This window comes from Delphinapterus leucas, chromosome 3 (assembly GCF_059928025.1).
Source record: "Delphinapterus leucas isolate spDelLeu-1000000601 "Yukka" chromosome 3, BTC_Dleu_Yukka2, whole genome shotgun sequence".
Lineage (NCBI taxonomy): Eukaryota > Metazoa > Chordata > Mammalia > Artiodactyla > Monodontidae > Delphinapterus > Delphinapterus leucas.
The window spans coordinates 158,985,529-159,007,146 of record NC_143131.1 but is presented as its reverse complement, the minus strand read 5'-3'; the positions used below and the strand labels follow the sequence as shown (position 1 = coordinate 159,007,146).

The 21,618-nt window shown below is 46.2% G+C and overlaps 1 protein-coding gene across 1 annotated transcript; it reads right to left on the bottom strand.

The window, feature by feature from the left end:
• Window positions 1-679: 679 nt before the first annotated feature.
• Window positions 680-20,537, bottom strand: SCGB3A1 (secretoglobin family 3A member 1). The gene is given in 4 exon segments (XM_089908603.1): window positions 680-916; window positions 918-956; window positions 958-1,102; window positions 20,410-20,537. Coding segments are annotated over 4 exon segments (549 nt in total).
• Between the last annotated feature and the right edge of the window lie 1,081 nt (window positions 20,538-21,618).

The following is a 21,618-nucleotide window of genomic DNA, read 5'->3' as shown; positions in this document are numbered from 1 at the left end:
CTCTCACACACACACACACACACACACTCTCTCTCTCTCTCTCTCTCTCTCTCTCTCTCTCTCTCTCTCTCTCTCTCCCTCTCTCTCTCTTTCTCTCTCTCTCTCTCACATAATCTGAGGGCATGGTGTACCTCCTGAGGTGTAGGGACCAGCACAGCCTTAGCCCCAGGCTGAGGCCCCTCTTCCTTCACTATTGTTCACAGCAGGGAGAGGAACGGGAATTAGCATAAAGGTGAGAAGACATCAACCCCAAAGCTGCTCTTATCCATGTGTATTGAGAGAATAGGGGAAGGGTACGAATGCTCAGGGCTGGGCAGCAGGTCCCCAGCCTGTAGGTGGCAGCATCTTGTCCACAGGCTGGGATAGTCCAGCCTCAGCTCAGCCAGAGAATGTCAGGGCACTCTGAAAAGGAGAAGCCAAGCTTGAGTGTGGTCCCCCTCCAGCCACTGCCACTGGGAGAGTGAGGAGAGGCCATAGACACCTGAAGCACCTCAGGCAGGAAGGTACAGCTGCAACTCTAGGGAGGGTTCCCAGGTGGGTCATGACACATACTTTGTGCTGGGACAGGCATGGGCAGCATCCCTGCGACAGGTACGTCCAGTACCTTACCCCTCCGGACCTCCACAGTCCCCCCTGCCATTCAGATATGACCATCATCCTGATTCCTGCCCAGGAACAGCTAGCTTCTCCTGGGGGTGGGAAATGAGGTTTCCTTGACATAGGACCCAGATGCCTCTTGTAGGATTTTGAGGAGTGAAGTACTTCCAGTCTGCTGGAGGATGGCTGGAGGGGGCTGCTGGCACGGGGAGGGTGCCCACATTACCAGCAGAGCCTTCAGGGCCCCCATGGCCTCAGGGTCCAGCTCAGCCACACACTTCCTGGAGCCCTCCACGAGATGCTCCACTGGGTTTCCAGTGGAGGCTGGCCAGGATGAACTTCAGAGGGTTGAAGTCTTTTGAGAAAGGGGTTGGCCGCAGCCCCAGCCCTGGTCTCCACGGCAGGGGAGAGGGCAGCCGAAGGTGGGGCCACAGGCTTGGCTATGAAGTTCACGAAGAAAGCAGCAGCTGCAAACACAAGTAGAGATTGAGAAATGGAATATTTCCTGCCATATCATTAAACAAAAGATGTCATAGTAATCAGCAAATGCGGCCACCAGGAATGTGAGCTGGTGAGCCCTGAGGAAAATCAGGAAGGAAAGAATACCTGCCATCTAGCAGCCATCAGACTGCAGCCACTCCCTACAGTGAGCCCTGAGGAAACTCAGGATGTGAAAATACAGGATACTGGCCCCAGATAGCTGAGGCACATATCAAAGGAATGATTTCAGTGAGCCCAGATTCTTGCATCTTCCCATATATAGAAAAGCGCTAAATTCCTCAACTTGGGATATCTGGTTTTCTTTAATTTACAATAAACTATTGATGGTCAGACCACCTGCCCTTTGTTGCAAAACTTCTATATAACCAGGTTTCCCCCCTTGCCTTCTCAGAGCAGTTTTCTCAGGGTTACTTGAGATGCTGCCTCCTGGGCTTAAGTCCTAAAAATTTCCACTGAATGAAACATAACTCTTAACTTTTAGGCTGTGAATAGTTTTTTAAATCCACAAGATGAACTGCCCCCCTGGACCTGGGGCCCCAAGGAGGCCTGCTGAAGGCGTGTCTCCTACAGGAGGTGCCCAGGGCACCTTTACAGCCTAACCAGCATCCCTGGCCACCCACTCCCTCCCTCATTGACAGCTGGCCTGTGCTGCGTCCAGGCAGGCCTGGCCGGTTGGGAGAGGCAGCTGTATAAGCAGAGAGCTGAGGCCCAGCAAGGAGGTGGCTGGACAGAAGGACATAGAAGGTGGCTTAAGAGTTTAAGGAGGGCTTCCCTGGTGGCGCAGTGGTTGAGAGTCCGCCTGCCAATGTAGGGGACACGGGTTCGTGCTCTGGTCCGGGAAGATCCCACATGCCGCGGAGTGGCTAGGCCCATGAGCCATGGCCACTGAGCCTGCGCGTCCGAAGCCTGTGCTCCGCAATGGGAAAGGCCACAACAGTGAGAGGCCCGCGTACGGCAAAAAAAAAAAAAAAAAAAAAAAAAGTGGAAGGAGAGAAGGTGAACTCTGTGCAAGCAAGGGCAGGCTTCCCAGAGGAAGGGACATCTGGGCTGTGCCTTAAAGAATGAAGCAGAGAGCAGACGAATGTTCCCAGACTAGGGCCCGTGCTTGCACCAGCTTAAGGGTGGGAGAGCCTGGTGTTGTTGGGTAAAGAAAAGAAACTGGGGTGGGCAGGGGCATGAGAGGAGGCCTGAGGGCTCAGGTGGGGCAGACCCCACAGGGCTTGAAGACCTTAGGGATGAGCAAGACTTCGTGCGCAGAGGGATGGGGAGCCCTGGGAGGTGGTAAGCAGAGGAATGTCCTGGTTCCTCCAGGGCACTAGACGGACCAGCATGAGGAGGCTGGTGCCCCAGGTGCGGAGGCAGAAGGGTCAGGACCGGCTGGAGTGGAGGAGGGGGACAACCAGAACCACTGTCAGGGGCCCATGGCGAGGCGCCATGAACCAAGTCCTGAGGGCTTCCCAAAGCGGAGACTGGTTCTGGGGTAAGTGAGGACGATAGCACAAGGCGGGTAAGGAAAATGTGGACACAGCTGAGAGGTTTCTCCCAGTTTCAAACTGAGGAGATTCTGTCTTTCCCCACCTTCCTCTTCCCCATATCAGCATGAATCTCCTGCCATTTTCTCAGCCCAAGACAGGGACGTGGAGTCCCCTGCTCTATGTCCCCTCCCAGGAGCACCACCTCCGCTTGGGATGGAGAATATTTGCCCTAAGGAGAAGTGGCTGGAGCAGCTGAGAATTGTCAGTAAAATTTCCTCGCTGTATATGTGTGTGTGTGTGCGTGCGTGCGTGCGTGCATGTGTGTGTGTGTTGGGAGGGTGGTGCTGGCTGGTGCCGGAAAGTTCTTATATGCCCTCTTGTCCCTTTGAGACTTGGGGACATGGGACTTGCAAGAGCAGGTATGGTTCATGCCAGCTTGGGGTTGGGGAGAAGTGTCAGTTGTTCCCAGGGGCCCCCGACTGCTCAGGTCCACACACAGCTGAAGTGCCCCAGACCCACTGTGGGCCAGCAGTGGTGGGTACTGGGGGGTCTCTGGCCCAGGAGGGCCACATGGAAAGACCGAGGAGGGCTGAGGTCAGACCGCCATTTGCCACGGGGATTTGAGTCAGGACTTTCTTCAGTTGACATTCTGTTGTGGGGATTGCAGAAAGGACTACACTCCTACAAATGGCACACTGCAGGTTGTGGCATTGTCGGCTTCAGCCAGACCCCTTTGTCGTCTGGTTGTTAAAAGAGCAACCCTGTCTATAGAGCTTGGACAACACAGCTGAGCATGATTCCCAATCAGAACTGGAACATGGCAGATTTCGGTGTTAGTGGGTCCTCAGAGTCGACGTAATTACTGACCCATTTCACAGCTCTCGGGCTGCATCTAAGCAGCTTTCTTTAGGATACCGGGAGCCACAGCCATGTCCCTAATGGCCAGGATCAGTAGGTCCTGACACCCCCCCAGGCCCAGTAGGTCACACCCTTAGCTGTGAGAAAGAGTGGGTTACAGAAGAAAGAAAGAGATGGACCAAGTCTTCCTACAGGGGAAAGAGATCTCGGCCCCTCTGCTTCCCTGCCCCCACCCCAGCCACTGCCTCCCCCAAAAGATGGCTCCTGCCAGCCAGTTCCCTGCCTTGGATGGTTTGATGGTGGGTGCCCTCAGTAGTCAGCCCACTGCTCTTCCTCTTTTTCCTGGTGCATGTTGTTCATCCAGTGTTGACCTTCTCTGTGCCTTGGCTCTTCTCTCTCGCAGCTACAAGACCAGGGAAGCAGCTCCTTAGGCCTGCAATCTAGGCTCTGGGCTCCAATCCAGCATACCAGGTCTATGAGTTCAGGACCCCAAATACACTGGCGTTTTGCTTTTCTTTGCCATTGCTTCCTTGGGGGTCCTAAATGGACAGCTGAAGCAAGACAGAATTCCTTGCATTCTTGGCCAAAACCCATCTAATGGCACCCCAATCCTAAAAGCGGCTTCACTAGGGGCAGATGACTTTTTTAGTGCTTTATCTGACCTTCTGGATCAAATAAATTAATGAGGGCCGGGGCTCAGCCAGGGAAGATGGTTGAAGAGTTGACATGGAATTACAGAGCCAGGGTGTGCTGGGATCTAAACCTCCATGATCTTCTTCACCAGAGCCACACCACCATCACTGTGTGCCTAACTGGCTCTCACCTTTGCTTCTTGGTGCCAAGGCAAGCAAATATATGTTACATCTGAGATGAGAAGGGCAATTAAAGTATTTAATGAGGTTACATTAAAAACATTTTTTGTAATTTTTTTTCTGATATTAAACACAAGTTCCTCATGTTTTATTTGTGGAGTTTTCCCTGCTGCTAATTGCTGATTCTTCCCAAACTCTCCAGTGGAAAGCTTCATCACCAGGGTCCTCTATGGGATGTAGATTTGTTTATGGAGATGCCTTTGTCAAGACTTCTGTCCTGCTCCATTCCAGTGAAGGGGTTCTCATGGCTGTCCCGTCCTGGGAATTCCCTTTGCTCTCTCCTGGGTTGTGTGAGTCTCATTACCCTCCACTTCCCCAGAGAGTCAACCACAGGCTCCAACCAGGATGGGACATTGGAGGTCAGCTGACTGTGTGGGGTGGGAAGGGGACATGGGCCTTCAGCTCCTCCCCCCTCATAGGACCGTCAACTGGCCAGTCCTTTTCCAGCCCTTGCATGGCCTCCCTGAGCCCTGCACGGGGCAGTCCCTGTGCAGACTGTGGGCTGCTAATCCCTCCACCTTCCAACCCCCAGGAAATGATTGTTCTTTTGTTCATCTAATAAAGTTTTTAAGAAATTATTGTTGAGATGAGATTCACATAACATAAAAATAACCATTTCAAAGCAAACCATTCAGCAGCACAATGTTGTGCAACCATAAACTTTATCGAGCTCCAGAACATCTCATCACCCCAAAAGGAAACTTCATACCCACTAAGCAACCCCTCCCTAATCCTACCTCCTCCCCGGCCCCTGGCGACCGGCAGTTGGTTATGTCTGTCTCTATGAATTTGCTTATTCTGGGTATCTCATATAAATGGAATCATACATTATACGACATTTTTTGTATTGGCCAGCTTCTCTCACTTAGCATAGTATTTTGGAGGTTTATTTATGCTGTAGCATATGTCAGTGTTTCATTTCTTTTTATGGCTGAATAACATTCTATTGTAAGAATATACTGCAATTTGTTTACCCACTTATCCATTGATGCGAGCTGTTTCCACCTTTTGGCTATTGTGAATAGTGCTGCTATAAACATGTATGTACAAGTATTTATTTGAGTACCTGTTTTCACTTCATCGGGATATATACCCAGGAGTGGAATAGCTGGGTCAAATGGTTATTCTATGTTTAACTTACTGAGGAACTTCCTAACTGTTTTTCCAGAGGGCCTGGACTGTTTTCCAGAGGGCCTGGGCGGCTATATAAATACAGCAATGTATGAGGGTTCCAATTTTTCCACACCCTCACCAACACTTGTTATTTCTTGTTTTTTTTTTTTCTATTGTAGCCATCCTAATGTCTATGAAATGGTATTTTATTATAGTTTTAATTTGCATATCCCTAATGACTGGTGGCAAACAGCATCTTTTCATGTTCCTATTGGCCATTTGTTTATCTTCTTTGGATAAATTTCTGTTTAAGTCCTTTGCACATTTTTAATTGGATTGTTTGTTTTTTGTTGTTGTTGTGAGTGTTAGAGTTCTTTATATTGATCAATTTTGATTGGTCACTGATCAATTTTAATTTTTTCTTTATTGGGCCGAGCTGCACAGCATGCAGAACTGCCCTGACCAGGGATCGAAACTGTGCCCCCGGCACTGGAAGCCTGGAGCCTTAACCACTGGACCACCAGGGATGTCTCATCACTGATCATTATTGAGTTAATTTTTTTAAATTTTATTTTATTTTATTTTTATAAGCAGGTTCTTATTATTTATTTTATACATATTAGTGTATATATGTCAATCCCAATATCCCAGTTCATCCCACCACCAGCACCAACACCACCACCCCTTCCCCACATTGGTGTCCATACATTTGTTCTCTACATCTGTGTCTCTATTTCTGCCTTGCAAACCAGTTCATCTGCACCATTTTTCTAGATTCCACATATATGCATTAATATACGATATTTGTTTTTCTCTTTCTGACTTACTTCCCTCTGTATGACAGTCTCTAGGTCCTTCCACATCTCTACAGATGACCCAATTTCATTCCATTTTATGTCTAAGTAATATTGCATTGTATGTCTGTACCAGATCTTCTTTATCCATTTGTCTGTCGATGGGCCTTTACGTTATTCTGTGATCTGGCTATTGTAAATAGTGCTGCAATGAACATTGGGGTGCATGTGTCTTTTTGAATTATGGTTTTCTCTGGCTATATGATCAGTAGTGGGATTGCTGGGTCATATGGTAATTCTATTTTTAGGTTTTTAAGGAACCTCCATAATGTGCTCCATAGTGGCTGTATCAATGTACATTCCCACCAACAGTGCAAGAGGGTTCCCTTTTCTCCACAACCTCTCCAGCATTTGTTGTTTGTGGATTTTCTGATGATGCCCATTCTAACGGGTGTGGGGTGATACCTTACTGTAGTTTTGATTTGCATTTCTCTAATGATTAGGTGATGTTGAGCAGCTTTTCGTGTGCTTCTTGGCCATCTGTATGTCTTCTTTGAAGAAATGTCTGTTTAGGTCTTCTGCCCATTTTTTCATTGGGTTGTTTGTTTTTTTAATATTGAGCTGAATGAAATGTTTATATATTTTGGAGATTAATCCTTTATCCATTGATTCGTTTGCAAATATTTTCCCCCATTCTGAGGGTTGTCTTTTCATCTTGTTTATAGTTTCCTTTGCTGTGCAAAAGATTTTAAGTTTCATTAGGTCCCATTTGTTTATTTTTATTTCCATTACTCTAGGAGATGGGTCAAAAAAGATCTTGCTGTGATTTATGTCAAAGAGTGTTCTTCCTATGTTTTCCTCTAAGAGTTTTATAGTGTCTGGCCTTACATTTAGGTCTTTAATCCATTTTGAGTTTATCTTCGTGTATGGTGTTGGGGAGTGTTCTAATTTCATTCTTTTACATGTAGCTGTCCAGTTTTCCCAGCACCACTTATCGAAGAGACTGCCTTTTCTCCACTGTATATTCTTGCCTCCTTTGTCATAGATTAGATGACCATAGGTGCATGTGTTTATCACTGGGCTTCCTATCCTGTTCCATTGATCTGTATTTCTGTTTTCCTGCCAGTACCATGATGTCTTGGAATACTGTAGCTTTGTAGTATAGTCTGAAGTCAGGGAGCCTGATTCCTCCAGCTCCGTTTTTCTTTCTCAAGATTGCTTTGACTATTTGGGGTCTATTGTGTTTCCATACAAATTGTAAATTTTTTTTTTCTCATGCTGTGGAAAATGCCATTGGTAATTTGATAGGGATTGTATTGAATCTGTAGATTGCTTTGGGTAGTATAGTCATTTTCTCAATATTGATTCTTCCAATCCAAGAACATGGTCTATCTCTCCATCTGTTTGTGTCATCTTTGATTTCTTTCATCAGTGTCTGATAGTTTTCTGAGTACAGGTCTTTTACCTCCTTAGGTAGGTTTATTTCTAGGTATTTTATTCTTTTTTTTGCAGTGGTGATTGGATTGTTTCCTTAATTTCTCTTTCTGATCTTTTGTTGTTAGTGTATAGGAATGCCAGAGATTTCTGTGCATTAATTTTGTATCCTGCTACTTTACCAAATTCATTGATTAGCTCTAGTAGTTTTCTAGTGGCATCTTTAGGATTCTCTATGTATAGTATCATGTCATCTGCAAACAGTGACAGTTTTACTTTTTTTCAATTTGTGCTCCTTTTATTTCTTTTTCTTCTCTGATTTCCATAGCTAGGACTTCCATGACTATGTTGAATAATAGTGGCGAGAGTAGACATCCTTGTCTTGTTCCTGATCTTAGAGGAAATGCTTTCAGTTTTTCACCAATGAGAATGAAAACTTTGCTGTGGGTTTGTTGTATATGGCCTTTATTATGTTGAGGTAGGTTCCCTCTATGACCACTTTCTGGAGAGTTTTTATCATAAATTGGTGTTGAATTTTGTCAAAAGCTTTTTCTGCCTCTATTGAGATGATCATATGGTTTTTATTCTTCAGTTTGTTAGTATGGTGTATCACATTGATTGATTTGTGTATACTGTAGAATCCTTGCATCACTGGGATAAATCCCACTTGATTATGGTGTATGATCCTTTTACTGTGTTGGTGGATTCTGTTTGCTAGTATTTTGTGGAGGATTTTTGCACCTATATTCATCAGAGATATTGGTCTGTAATTTTGTTTTTTTGTTTTTTTTGTATTATCTTTGTCTGGTTTTGGTATCAGGGTGATGGTGACCTTGTAGAATGAGTTTGGGAGTGTTCCTTCCTCTGCAATTTTTGCAAGAGTTTGAGAAGGATGATGTTAGTTCTTCTTGAAGTGTTTGATAGAATTCTCCTGTGAAGCCATCTGGTCCTGGACTTTGTTTGTTGGAAGATTTTCAATAGCAGTTTCAATTTCATTACTTGTGATTGGTCTGTTCATATTTTTGTTTCTTCCTGGTTCAGTCTTGGAAGGTTATACTTTTCTAAGAATTTGTCCATTTCTTCCAGGTTGTCCATTTTATTGGCATAGACTTGCTTGTAGTAGTCTCTTAGGATGCTTTGTTTTTCTGCGGTGTCCATTGTAACTTCTCCTTTTTCATTTCTAATTTTATTGATTTGAGTCCTCTCCCTCTTTTCTTGATGAGTCTGGCTAAAAGTTTGTCAATTTTGTTTATCTTCTCAAAGAACCAGCTTTTAGTTTTATTGATCTTTGTTATTGTTTTCTTTGTTTCTCTTTCATTTATTTCTGCTCTGATCTTTATGATTTCTTTCCTTCTACTAACTTTGGGTTTTGCTTGCTCTTCTTTCTCTAGCTCCTTTAGGTGCAAGTTTAGATTGTTTATTTGAGATTTTTCTTCTTTCTTGAGGAAGGATTGTATTGTTATGAACTTCCCTCTTAGAACTGCTTTTGCTGCATCCCATATGTTTTGGGTCATCGTGTTTTTGTTGTCATTTGTCTCTAGGTAGTTTTTGATGTCCTCCTTGATTTCGTCAATGATCTCTTGGTTATTTAGTAACGTATTGTTTAGCTTCCATGTGTTTGTGTCCTTTATGGTTTTTTCCCTGTTATTGATTTCTAATCTCATAGCGTTGTAGTTGGAAAAGATGTTGATATGATTTCAATTTTCTTAAACTTACCGAGGCTTGATTTGTGACCCAAGATGTGATCTATTCTGGAGAATGTTCCATGTGCACTTGAGAAGAAAGTGTAGTCTGCTGTTTACAGGTGGAATGTCCTATAAATATCAATTAAATATATCTGGTCTATTGTGTCATTTAAAGATTGTGTTTATTTATTAATTTTCTGTCTGGATGATCTGTCTGTTGGTGTAAGTGAGGTTTTAAAGTCCCCCACTATTATTGTCTTACTGTCAATTTCCTGTTTTATAGTTGTTAGGATTTGCCTTATGTATTGAGGTGGTCCTATGTTGGTGTATATATATTTATAATTGTTATATCTTCTTGGATTGCTCTTGTAACATTATTTATTTTAAAGCCTATTTTATCTGATATGAGTATTGCTACTCCAGCTTTCTTTTGATTTCCATTTGCATGGAAAATCTTTTTCCATCCCCTCACTTTCAGTCTGTATGTGTCCCTAGGTCTGAAGTGGGTCTCTTGTAGACACAGCGAGCCTGTGTCTTTTGGTTGGAGCATTTAATCCATTCACACTTAAGGTAATTATTGATATGTATGTTCCTATTACCATTTTCTTAATTGCTTTGGTTATATTTTTAATAAATTTATTTATTTTATTTTTTCATTTTTGGCTGCATTGGGTCTTCATTGCTGCACGGGCTTCCTCTAGTTGTGGCGAGTAGGGGCTACTCTTTGTTGCAGTGCATGGGCTACTCATTGCAGTGGCTTCTCTTGTTGTGGAGCACGGGCACTAGGCACGTGAGTTTCAGTAGTTGTATCAAGTGGCTCAGGAGGTGTAGCTGGGGCTCCAGAGCACAGGCTCAGTAGTTGTGGTGCATGGGCTTAGTTGCTCTGTGGCATGTGGGATCTTCCTGGACAAGGGCTCGAACCCGTGTCTCCTGCATTGGCAGGTGGATTCTTAACCACTGTGCCACCAGGGAAGCCCTGGGTTTGTTTTTGTAGGTCCTTTTCTTCTCTTGTGTTTCCCACTTAGAGAAGTTTCTTTTTTGTGTGTGTTTTTTTTTTTACTTCTAAAAGAGTGTTTTTATTTTTTATTTATTTATTTATTTACATCTTTATTGGAATATAATTGCTTTACACTGGGGTGCTAGTTTCTGCTTTATAACAAAGTGAATCAGTTATACATATACATATGTTCCCATATCCCTTCCCTCTTGCGTCTCCCTCCCTCCCACCCTCCCTATTCCACCCCTCCAGGCAGTCACAAAGCACCGAGCTGATCTCCCTGTGCTATGCGGCTACTTCCCACTAGTTATCTACCTTACGTTTGGTAGTGTATATATGTCCATGCCTCTCTCTCACTTTGTCACAGCTTACCCTTCCCCCTCCCCATATCCTCAAGTCCATTCTCTAGTAGGTCTGTGTCTTTATTCCTGTCTTTCCCCTAGGTTCTTCATGACATTTTTTTTCTTAAATTCCACATATATGTGTTAGCATACGGTATTTGTCTTTCTCTTTCTGACTTACTTCACTCTGTATGACAGACTCTAGGTCTACCCACCTCATTACAAATAGCTCAATTTCGTTTCTTTTTATGGCTGAGTAATATTCCATTGTATATATGTGCCACATCTTCTTTATCCATTCATCTGATGATGGACATTTAGGTTGTTTCTATCTCCGGGCTATTGTAAATAGAGCTGCAATGAACATTTTGGTACATGACTCTTTTTGAATTATGGTTTTCTAAGGGTATATGCCCAGTAGTGGGAGGGTCATAAGGTAGTTCTATTTGTAGTTTTTTAAGGAACCTCCATACTATTCTCCACAGTGGCTGTATCAATTTACATTCCCACCAACAGTGCAAGAGGGTTCCCTTTTCTCCACACCCTCTCCAGCATTTATTGTTTCTAGATTTTTTGATGATGGCCATTCTGACTGGTGTAGTTTTGATTTGCATTTCTCTAATGATTAATGATGTTGAGCATTCTTTCATCTGTTTGTTGGCAGTCTGTATATCTTCTTTGGAGAAATGTCTATTTAGGTCTTCTGCCCATTTTTGGATTGGGTTGTTTGTTTTTTTGTTATTGAGCTGCATGAGCTGCTTATAAATTTTGGAGATTAATCCTTTGTCAGTTGCTTCATTTGCAAATATTTTCTCCCATTCTGAGGGTTGTCTTTTGGTCTTATTTATGGTTTCCTTTGCTGTGCAAAAGCTTTGAAGTTTCACTAGGTCCCATTTGTTTATTTTTGTTTTTATTTCCATTTCTCTAGGAGGTGGGTCAAAAAGGATCTTGCTGTGATTTATGTCATAGAGTGTTCTGCCTGTTTTCCTCTAAGGGTTTGATAGTGTCTGGCCTTACATTTAGGTCTTTAATCCATTTTGAGCTTATTTTTGTGTATGGTGTTAGGGGGTGATCTAATCTCATACTTTTACATGTACCTGTCCAGTTTTCCCAGCACTACTTATTGAAGATGTTGTCCTTTCTCCACTGTACATTCCTGCCTCCTTTATCAAAGATAAGGTGACCATATGTGCATGGGTTTATCTCTGGGCTTTCTATCCTCTTCCATTGATCTATCTTTCTGTTTTTGTGCCAGTACCAAACTGTCTTGATTACTGTAGCTTTGTAGTATAGTCTGAAGTCAGGGAGCCTGATTCCTCCAGCTCCGTTTTTTGTTTAGAGAAGTTCTTTAGCATTTGTTTTAGAGCTGGTTTGGTGTTGCTGAATTCTCTTAGATTTTGCTTGTCTGTAAAGTTTTTGATTTCTCCATCAAATCTGAATGAGATCCTTGCGGGGTAGAGTAATGTTGGTTGTAGGCTCTTCCCTTTCATCACTTTAAATATATCCTGTCACTCCCTTCTGGCTTGTAGAGTTTCTGCTGAGAAATCAGCTGTTCACCTTATGGGAATTCCCTTGTATGTCATGTGTCATTTTTCCCTTGTTGCTTTTAATAATTTTTCTTTGTCTTTAATTTTTGTCAATTTGATTACTATGTGTCTTGGCGTGTTTCTCCTTGGGTTTATCCTGCCTGGGACTCTCTGCACTTCCTGGACTTGGGTGGCTATTTCCTTTCCCATATTTGGGAAGTTTTCAACTATAATCTCTTCTTCAAATATTTTCTCGGTCCTTTCTCTCTCTCTTCTCCTTATGGGACCCCTCTAATGTGAATGTTGGTGCACTTAATGTTGTCCCAGAGGTCTCTTAGGCTGTCTTCATTTCTTTTCATTCTTTTTTCTTTATTCTGTTCTGTTGCAGTGAATTCCACCATTCTGTCCTCCAGGTCACTTATCCGTTCTTCTGCCTCAGTTATTCTGCTATTGATTCCTTCTAGTGTATTTTTCATTTTAGTTATTGTATTGTTCATCTCTGTTTGCTTGTTCTTTAGTTCTTCTAGGTGTTTGTTCTTTGATTCTTCTAGATCTTTGTTAAACATTTCTTGCATCTTCTCGATTTTTGCCTCTACTCTTTTTCCGAGGTCCTGGATTATCTTCACTATCATCGCTCTGAATTCTTTTTCTGGAAGTTTGCCCGTCTCCACTTCATTTAATTGTTTTTCTGGTGTTTTATCTTGTTCCTTCATCTGGTACATAGTCTTCTGTCTTTTCACTTTGTCTATCTTTCTGTGAATGTGGTTTTCACTGCACTTGCTGCAGGATTATAATTCTTGTTTCTGTTGTCTGCCCTCTGGTGGATGAGGCTCTCTAAGAGGCTTGTGCAAGGTTCCTGATGGGAGGGACTGGTGGTGGGTAGAGCTGGGTGGTGCTCTGGTGGACAGAGCTCAGTAAAACTTTAATCCACTTGTTTGCTGATGAGTGGGGCTGAGTTCCCTTACTGTTGGTTGTTTTGCCTGAAGCGACCCAGCACTGGAGCCTACAGGCTCTTTGGTAGGGCTAATGGCAGACTCTGGGAGAGCTCGTGTCAAGGAGTACTTCCCAGAACTTCTGCTGCCAGTGTCCTTTTCCCCATGGTGAGCCACAGCCACCCCCCACCTCTGCAGAAGACCCCCCAACACTAGCTGGTAGGTCTGGTTCAGTCTCCTACAGGGTCACTGCTCCTTCACCCTGGCTCCCGATGTGCACACTACTTTGTGTTTGCCCTCCAGGAATGGAGTCTCTGTTTCCCCCAGTCCTGTTGAAGTCCTGCAATCAAATCTGGCTAGCCTTCAAAGTCTGATTCTCTGGGAATTCCTCCTACTGTGCTGGACCCCCAGGTTGGGAAGCCTGATGTGGGACTCAGAACCTTCACTCCAGTGGGTGGACTTCAGTGGTATAATTGTTCTCCAGTTTGTGAGGCACCCACCCACTAGTTATGGGATTTGATTTTATTCTCATTGTGCCCCTCATATCACCTCATTGCAGCTTCTCCATTGTCTTTGGAGGTGGGGTATCTTTTTTGGTGGGTTCCAGTGTCTTCCTGTCAATTATCGTTCAGCAGTTAGTTGTGATTCTGGTGCTCTTGCAAGAGAGAGTGAGCACACATCCGTATGTGTCCAACTTCATTCTTTTGCATGTGTATAATCAGTTCAGTTGAAGAGACCTCTATCCACTTTTTATCTTTCAAGAATTTGTTGGCATGTTTTGTCACTGTTTTATCTCCAATTTTCTTTGCCCTTGTGGATTTACAACTTAAAACAATTATTGTTAAGTCCATTTTCAGTAGAAATTTGGGAGAGAGTAAAGTGAATACATGTGTTGAATTTACTATGCTTAATGGGAAATGACAAGAATTAAATTTGAAAATGTCTCTGGTGTCTCCCTAGCAGCTCCATTCTCCTGCTCTCCTCACACTGATGGGAGCAAAGCTTTTCACTTCTAATGACCACTGTCAAATCAAGCACAGATAAAGCAAGACCCATGTTTTCTCAAACAAGTAATGACTAAAGTTGTTCTGAAATTTTCAATGATTTATTGATAGAAGACAAGAGAAGACTTTAGGGGAAAAAACTGTCAGTGTTTACAAAGGCCTGCAGACAATAGAAATCCCTCTTGAGATTTGAAGAGACCTCAGGGATCTAAACTCTTCAAATCCGGACCTCATTACTCTCCCTCTGTGCAAATCTAATTCAAGAAATTAGTCCTACAAATATAAGCAGACATGCCAACAAAAATACCCTATGGGAACGTCCATGACAATTTTTTAAAATTCATTTATTTTTATTTATTTTTGGCTGTGTTGGGTCTTCGCTGCTGCACGTGGGCTTTCTCTAGTTGTGGCGATTGGGGGCTACTCTTCATTGCGATGCATGGGCTTCTCATTGCGGTTGCTTCTCTTGTTGCAGAGCAACAGGAGCTCTAGGTGCGTGGGCTTCAGTAGTTGTGGCACACAGGCTTCAGTAGTTGTGGCTCATGGGCTCTAGAGCACAGGTTCAGTAGTTGTGGCACACTGGCTTAGTTGCTCCATGGCATGTGGGATCTTCCAGGACCAGGGCTTGAACTTGTGTCCCCTGCATTGGCAGGTGGATTCTTAACTACTGCACCACCAGGGAAGCCCCCGTGACAATTGCTTATAAGAGGAGGAAGGCCTGCATTGTGCCTTTTGTGGGCCCCGGGCACTTTTGCCTTAGTAAGTGGGTGTCTTCCTCCATAAAAACTGTTTAAAAAATACAGTTTATGACTGTGTTAGCATAAAGATGAATATAATCCAGGATGATTGTGGAAAACAGTATGAAGGTTCCTCAGAAAACTAAAAATAGAATTGCCATATGATCCAGCAATCCCACTCCTGGGCATATATCTGGGCAAAACTATAATTCAAAAAGATATATGAACCCCTATGTTCATAGCAGCACTATTCACAATAACCAAGACATGGAAACAACATAAATGTCCAACTACAGATGAATGGATAAAGAAGATGTGGTACATATATACAATGGAATACTACTCAACCATAAAAAAGAGTGAAATAATGCCATTTACAGCAACATGGATAGACCTAGAGATTATCATACTAAGTGAGGTCAGAAAGAAAAAGACAAATACCATATGATATCACTTATATGTGGAATCTAAAATATGACATAAATGAACCTGTCTATGAAATAGAAACAGAATCACAGACATAAAGAACAGACTTGTGGTTGCCAAGGGGAAGGGGGTTGGGGGAGGGATGGAGTGGGAGGTTGGGGTTAGCAGATGTAAGCTTTTATATATAGAGTGGATAAGCAACAAGTTTCTACTGTATACCTCAGAGAACTGTATTCAATATCCTGTGATAAAACATAATGGAAAAGAATATTTGAAAAATAATGTATATAGATGTATAACTGAATCACTTTGCTATACAGCAGTAATTAACACAGCATTGTAAATCAACTGTGCTTCAATTAAAAAAATATAATCCAGGCTGGATCCATTATTTTATATACACGTATTCATTACTCTGACATTTTTTTGATTTAAAGAGAAATTAAAATGAAAACCTTTCCATGGCCCTAAGTACATCGCTGGTCCTCAGCTCTGGGCCTCATGTATCTCACAGAGAAGCCATCAACTCTGAGTAGAAGTAACTGGAGAACACCTAGCACATTGTCACAGAGGCTCTATGGGCCTCTCTCAGCTTCTGGTGGCTGCCAGCATTCCTTGGCTTGTGGCCACACCACTCCAATCTCTGCCTCATGGTCACATTGCCTCCTCCTTTTATATGTGTGTGTGTGAAATCTCTGCCTCCCTCTTGTAAGATTTCATGTGATTGCATTCAGGGCTCACTGGATAATCCAGGATAATCTCCTCATCTCAAGCTAATTAACTTCAGCACATCTGCTAAGACTATCTTTCCATATAAGGTAACATTCAAAGGTTCAGGAATTAAGAGCTGGATAGTTTGAGGGTACTTCTCAAGCCACCACATCCTCCAAGATCTGCATGACTTCCTCCCCTCCAGGTCAGTAGAGGGTGCCCAGAGGGATGTTGGAGCCCACTTGGCCCAGGGCGAGGGTGCAGAGGCGAGCAGAAGCCAGCAGCATCTGCCTGGGCCTCCCCTGTGGCTCTGACTTCAGCAAACACCTGGGGAGGGTGTCTGGCAGTTGTCGCTGTGCTGTGCCACAGGCAGCAAGGCCAGCAGCCCCTTCACATTGGGCTGGGGTCACCTTGCAAGGCACCCCCTTCCCTTGAGGTCCCAGAAGCTCTCTTATTCTCTTCTCATTCTCTTTCTGCCAGACCAGCATCTGTGTTTCTGAGCCCTGTCTGAGAACCTGGCTAAGTAAATTATTAAGAAAAATGGAAAGGACTGTGGGCACCAATTCCACCTCTCAGTGAGGAGTGTGGACACTCTGGGTCGGTGGACCCAGCTGCGCCTTTCACACCAGTGGGCAGCTGGTGCCTTGGTTAGTGTACATCGTTGGAGGGTCCTTAATGCCCAGTTTTTTTTTTTTTTTTTACGATAACTCACTATGGTGTACTCTCCTTGTACCTGTGATATTCCTCAAGTATAAACTTCTCCTCTGTCAATATCTGAAGCCGGTGCACACACAAGCCTGGAAACAGCCCTCATGGTGCCCTTCCTCATTCCTCTGTGCTCCTTTCCCACGGAGGCTGGGCATGGATGGGCAGTCCTCAGGGGCTTCCCAGGATCCTGGGGCCCCTTTGCCATAGCCTGGTCTCAGAGACTCCCCCTGCCCATATGGCCACCCTGTCCCCTCCCAGAGAAGTCCTCCTGGGCCAGGACTGCCACACCAACCAACCAGGATACCCCTCCCTCTCCTGTTCTGAGTAGTCACCATGACTCAGGTCGACGTATCCAGGGCTCTCCTGGGAGCCCAGATGAGGCCATCCCAGCAAGGCTTTGGGGCTTTCTCTTATACAAGTCGGAGTGGCTGAAGATAAGAAGGCTGGGGGCAGGGCCAGAGCAGGAGAGTTGCGGGGCTCAGAGCTGTGGTGTCCTGCCCATGGTCATGCCATGAATCTATCCCAATAACCCACTGTGGGCTCCTTTCTCTTCCTCATAGCTCAGTCATCTGGGCCCTGGGGCTCTGAACTGTGTTACCAACATGTCTATTCCGGTCTCCATGGGCAGCTTCCCTTGGGTCAATACTGATCGGGTTCCCTCAACTACTTCCTTCTTCCTCTTTCCTGTCCACGGCACTCCTCCCCGCAAAACCCTGCTGTGGGTAGGGTGGACAGGGTCAGCTGCCATCCACATGGTTTTGCTGTGTGGGTTCCCGGCATTGGTGAAAGTGATAGCTTAAGCAAAGACTGAAATTCTGGTTTTTCAGATAGGTGTCTCCCCTGGGGTGACAAGCTGGCAGCCAGCAGTACCAAACCTCAGACACTGTTTCAGGCTTGGGGGACAAGCCACTATCCCCAGGAATCTCCCATGAGGTTCCTCCAGGTTGCACTGCTCTAAGTGGCTGTGCTGACTGCAGTGGCTATGGCCAAGTTGTGTCCTGTATAATTAAGTCCAGTCCACCTGTTTCAGCCTGGGCTAGAGTGGAGCCCTACAATCCATGGACTGAAGGTGTAGCCAGCAGTCATTCCTTAAATGGAATGGTATCACCCTTACGAGTCAGAAGAAAAGCAGCTCAGAGAAAGTCAGTGACCTGCCAGGGGTCCCCAGGCCAGTTCCAGGTGTGTCTGCACACCTGGCTCTCTTCCCATGCCTTCTACTGCCCCTCAGGACTGGAAGGTCCCCCACTGACCAGCACCTTGTGCTGCCTCCACACACTGGGACTGGGAGCAGCTGCCTGCCAGGTGAGGAATGGGAGCTTGTGGATCAAACCCCAGGGGATGTCCCAGCCCAGACTCCAGATCAAGGCCCAACCCACAGAGAGAAATGTTCCCTGCCATCCCAAAGTGAGGACTCTTTGAAGCTGATTCAACAGGTTAAAACCCAAGGGTTTAATAGCAATCCCTTCTGTTACTCCCATCTCTCCAGGCCATGGAGGAAACCATGATACCTATCTGTGCCCAAGGGGGCCAGGCCTTCCATTCTGGGGAGAGGGAGCAGCCTCCTTCCAGGTGGTCCACACCTGGCTGTCTTGCTGCATGCAAACCAGCTCTGATGGACTTCTGGCAGTAGCCCAGAGCAGCCCAGAGATATCACCCTGGGAGCCATTCTGACCTGCCTAACTGGACCCCGTGTCCCATGGAGGGTGACCGAGGCCTTCAAAGATGCTGCCCCACCACCTTCCAAAGCCCTCAATTCTCTCTCCCCAACCTCTCTGGGCTTCCCTCCCTTTGCTGGGCTTCTCCCTCAGCCCCTCCATTATCCCTCCTGCCTCCCACATTTGGCTTATGACAAACTTTGCCGCCTATGGCTCCAGCTGGGAAGTAAAGAGGTTTCTATCTGGCTCTGAAGAGACAGAGGTGCACCCACTCCACTGCGGTCCAGGACAGGAACGACTCACTTGCCCTGCAGTGGTACCTACAGCCAGTTGCTCCAGCAGATCCTCAGAGGCTGCTCACTGACTTCTTGAACTCCCCAGTTTGGTCTCATACAAGGGATACATTTTCTTCTTTTAACATCAGGTTGACCCTAATCCTTCTAAAAACAGGCTTCCCACCTCCCCTGTCTGTTCTCCTCACTGAAGCCCTCACTGATTAGCTGAGAATAACTCTGCCCCCATCCTCCCTGGCTGAAGCCCCAAAAGGTCTCTGGGATTCCTGAAAGGGGCATTTGTGGGTGGGTTGAGTTCCCGTTTATGCAGCCACAGATGAATGGATGGGTGGGGAAATGGATGGATGTATGGATGTATGGATGGATAGATGGATGGATGCATGGGTGGGTGGATGGATGGACAGGTCGGTGGATGGATGGGTGGGTGGACTGAGCAGTGGGTATCTGGGGGATGGGTAGGTGGGTGAGTCCATGGAGAGGAGGTGTTGGGGTTGGATACCACTGCAGACAGTGTCTTTCCCAGTTGACTTTTAATGTTGGTTTTGAAGGACATGACTTGGTGAGGGCAGGGCTTCCTCCTTAGTGTGGTCACTCCTAGGGGCATTTCAATTGTTATCTCATCATCAGGTGGCAAGTCACAAATGAGAAACTAAGGCCCTAAGGGGCAGTGGCTGGCCCAGGGCCACCCAGCCTCAGTGTGCCACATTCTCCACTCTCAGCTGTGAACAGCCTTCAGAGCACAGCCTGGCCCAGGCTCCCTGCCTGGCATCTCATGGCACCCAGGTCTCGCTCAGGGGTCCACAGGGCAGGCCTCCTTCTTGGTGATACTGAAGTTCCCTCTCTGAACTTGCATGTGGACATCTGGTGGGGTGGACCCCATGACATGGGCACTGGCCAGCACCTTGGACACTCTCTGTAGCTGATTATCTGGGCTGAGGTGCCCAGCCTCAAGAGTTGACCCAGGCCTCCTAGGGACAAGTGGCCTGGAGGATCCACCATGGGGGTGGGGGAGGCCAGTGTCCGTGCTGGAAGCTGTTTCCTGGGTTCCCCCTACTGATAGTGAACATCAAGGTCAGGGACTCTGTAGCCCAGCTTGACAGGGCTGGAATCCTGACCTACCCACTCTGGGTGTCCCTCTGTCTTCCCCCAGGACGTCAGCACTACCACCTCAACCAGAAGATCCTGGGTGCTTCCAGTGCTGGCTCTCTCCTCTCTTTTGAACTATTTCTTCTTCCATTTGGACTTCCCAGTCCTGAGGAAGCCAGGAAGACCCTTCCTTGGGTGTGGGTCAGGCTCTGTGTCCCCATCCTCTGCTCATCCTCTAGGCTCTTCCCTTGGTACTTAGGCGCCTAGACCCTCCTCCTGGACTGAGAACACCCTGGGCCTCAGGCAATGTGGGTGGAGCTGGTCTTAGGACTGGCTCTTGTAGAAGACCATTTAGGAAAAGGGATTTTTCCACATATCTAACCTGGATAAGGACCCAACTAAGAACAGAATTCCTCTGCCCTTCTGGCGTCTTCCAAAGCTGTCCTCTTCTGCCCCTCACAGCCCAGACTCTCCCCACCCAGGCCTCACCCAGCTCCCAGGAGGTCCTGTTCTGCTCCTTCAAGAGGTGTGTTTCTCAGAGCATAAATGTAAGTCAGAGCTCATCACCACTTTCTCCAAACTTCACCTTAAAACAAGAAACCAACTCCTAATTTTGGGGTCCCAGGACCCATAGGATGGGGTCTTGCCAGCCTCTCCTCTTTACCTCCACCCATCCCCCCAGGTCCCTCCTTCCTTCTGACCCAAGGCCTTCCACACCAATCTTCCTCCTGTGCAGAGCTCCACCCACATGTCACTACTTACAATGGGAACTGTGGACAGGGACTCTGCCATGTCCCAGGGCCTAGGACAATGCGTGGCTCAGAGCAGGGCCCGATGCCAAGGAGCAGGGGTGACATTAGGACAGAATCAAGGGACACTCAAGTGTTCCCTTGGCCTGATTCCTTCTAAAGGAGGTAACTCATGGCTCTCTGGTAGAAATGAATAGGAGTGTGAGACTGGGGAGGAGGGGAGGTGGGACAAGGGGGTGGGTGGGCACCCTGTGAAGGGCTGGGGCCTGAGAGGAGGAGAGAAGAGAAGCTTCCTGGGATGTGGGAAGGGCTGAGGGACCCTGAGGTGGGAATACACTGTTGCCTGGTAAGATGCTCCTGGATGGTGCCCTCGCTGGCCGAGTTCCTATTCACACCTGGAGTCTCTGGTGCTCTGGGGAGTGAGGGCAGGTGGGGACATTCAGTGCAGCCCTGAGTATCCAGCCCAGGCAGGACCAGAGTAGCCCAGAAGGGCAGAACTGGAACTGAGGGCACTGGTTCCCACAACATGTGGGTGCACTTTGGGCTGGGTGAACAGGCAGGCATCCAGATGGCTGACACCTGGGTTGAGACATTCGCCAAGGGAAAGTGGTTAAATTCAACCAATGATATTGTAAAGTTAAAATGTCCAAACTCAGTGGGGGTCTTTTCCGTATTCACATTTAGAATTATTATAGAGGTAAAAATAACAGCAAACCCACTACTGCCAAAAGCTGCCTTTGTCGGGAGGGACTTTGCCCATGAAAGTTGAAAACGAGGCCGGGACAGTGGGCATTGCAGCCACGGGGTATAGGCAACACAGCAGGTGCCCAAGGAGTGAGAGAGGCCTGAACAGGGTAGGCACAGGGCCTGGCCACAAAGTGGCCTCTGGCTCCTGACCTTTGCTGGGCTTCTGTCTGCTCACTTGGGTGAGGTGCCCGTTGTGCTGTGCTGACAGCTGGGTCCATGTGACATGGCCCGTTTTCCTTCCTGAGTCCCTGGGACTACTCCTGGGCTAGCTCCTTTGGGAAGCCTGCTGAGGCCGTGTCCAGAGGGCCAGTGTCACACCCCAATCTAAAGCCACCTCTATGCCAGCCACTCACTTGTGAAGGGAAGGCATACAAACA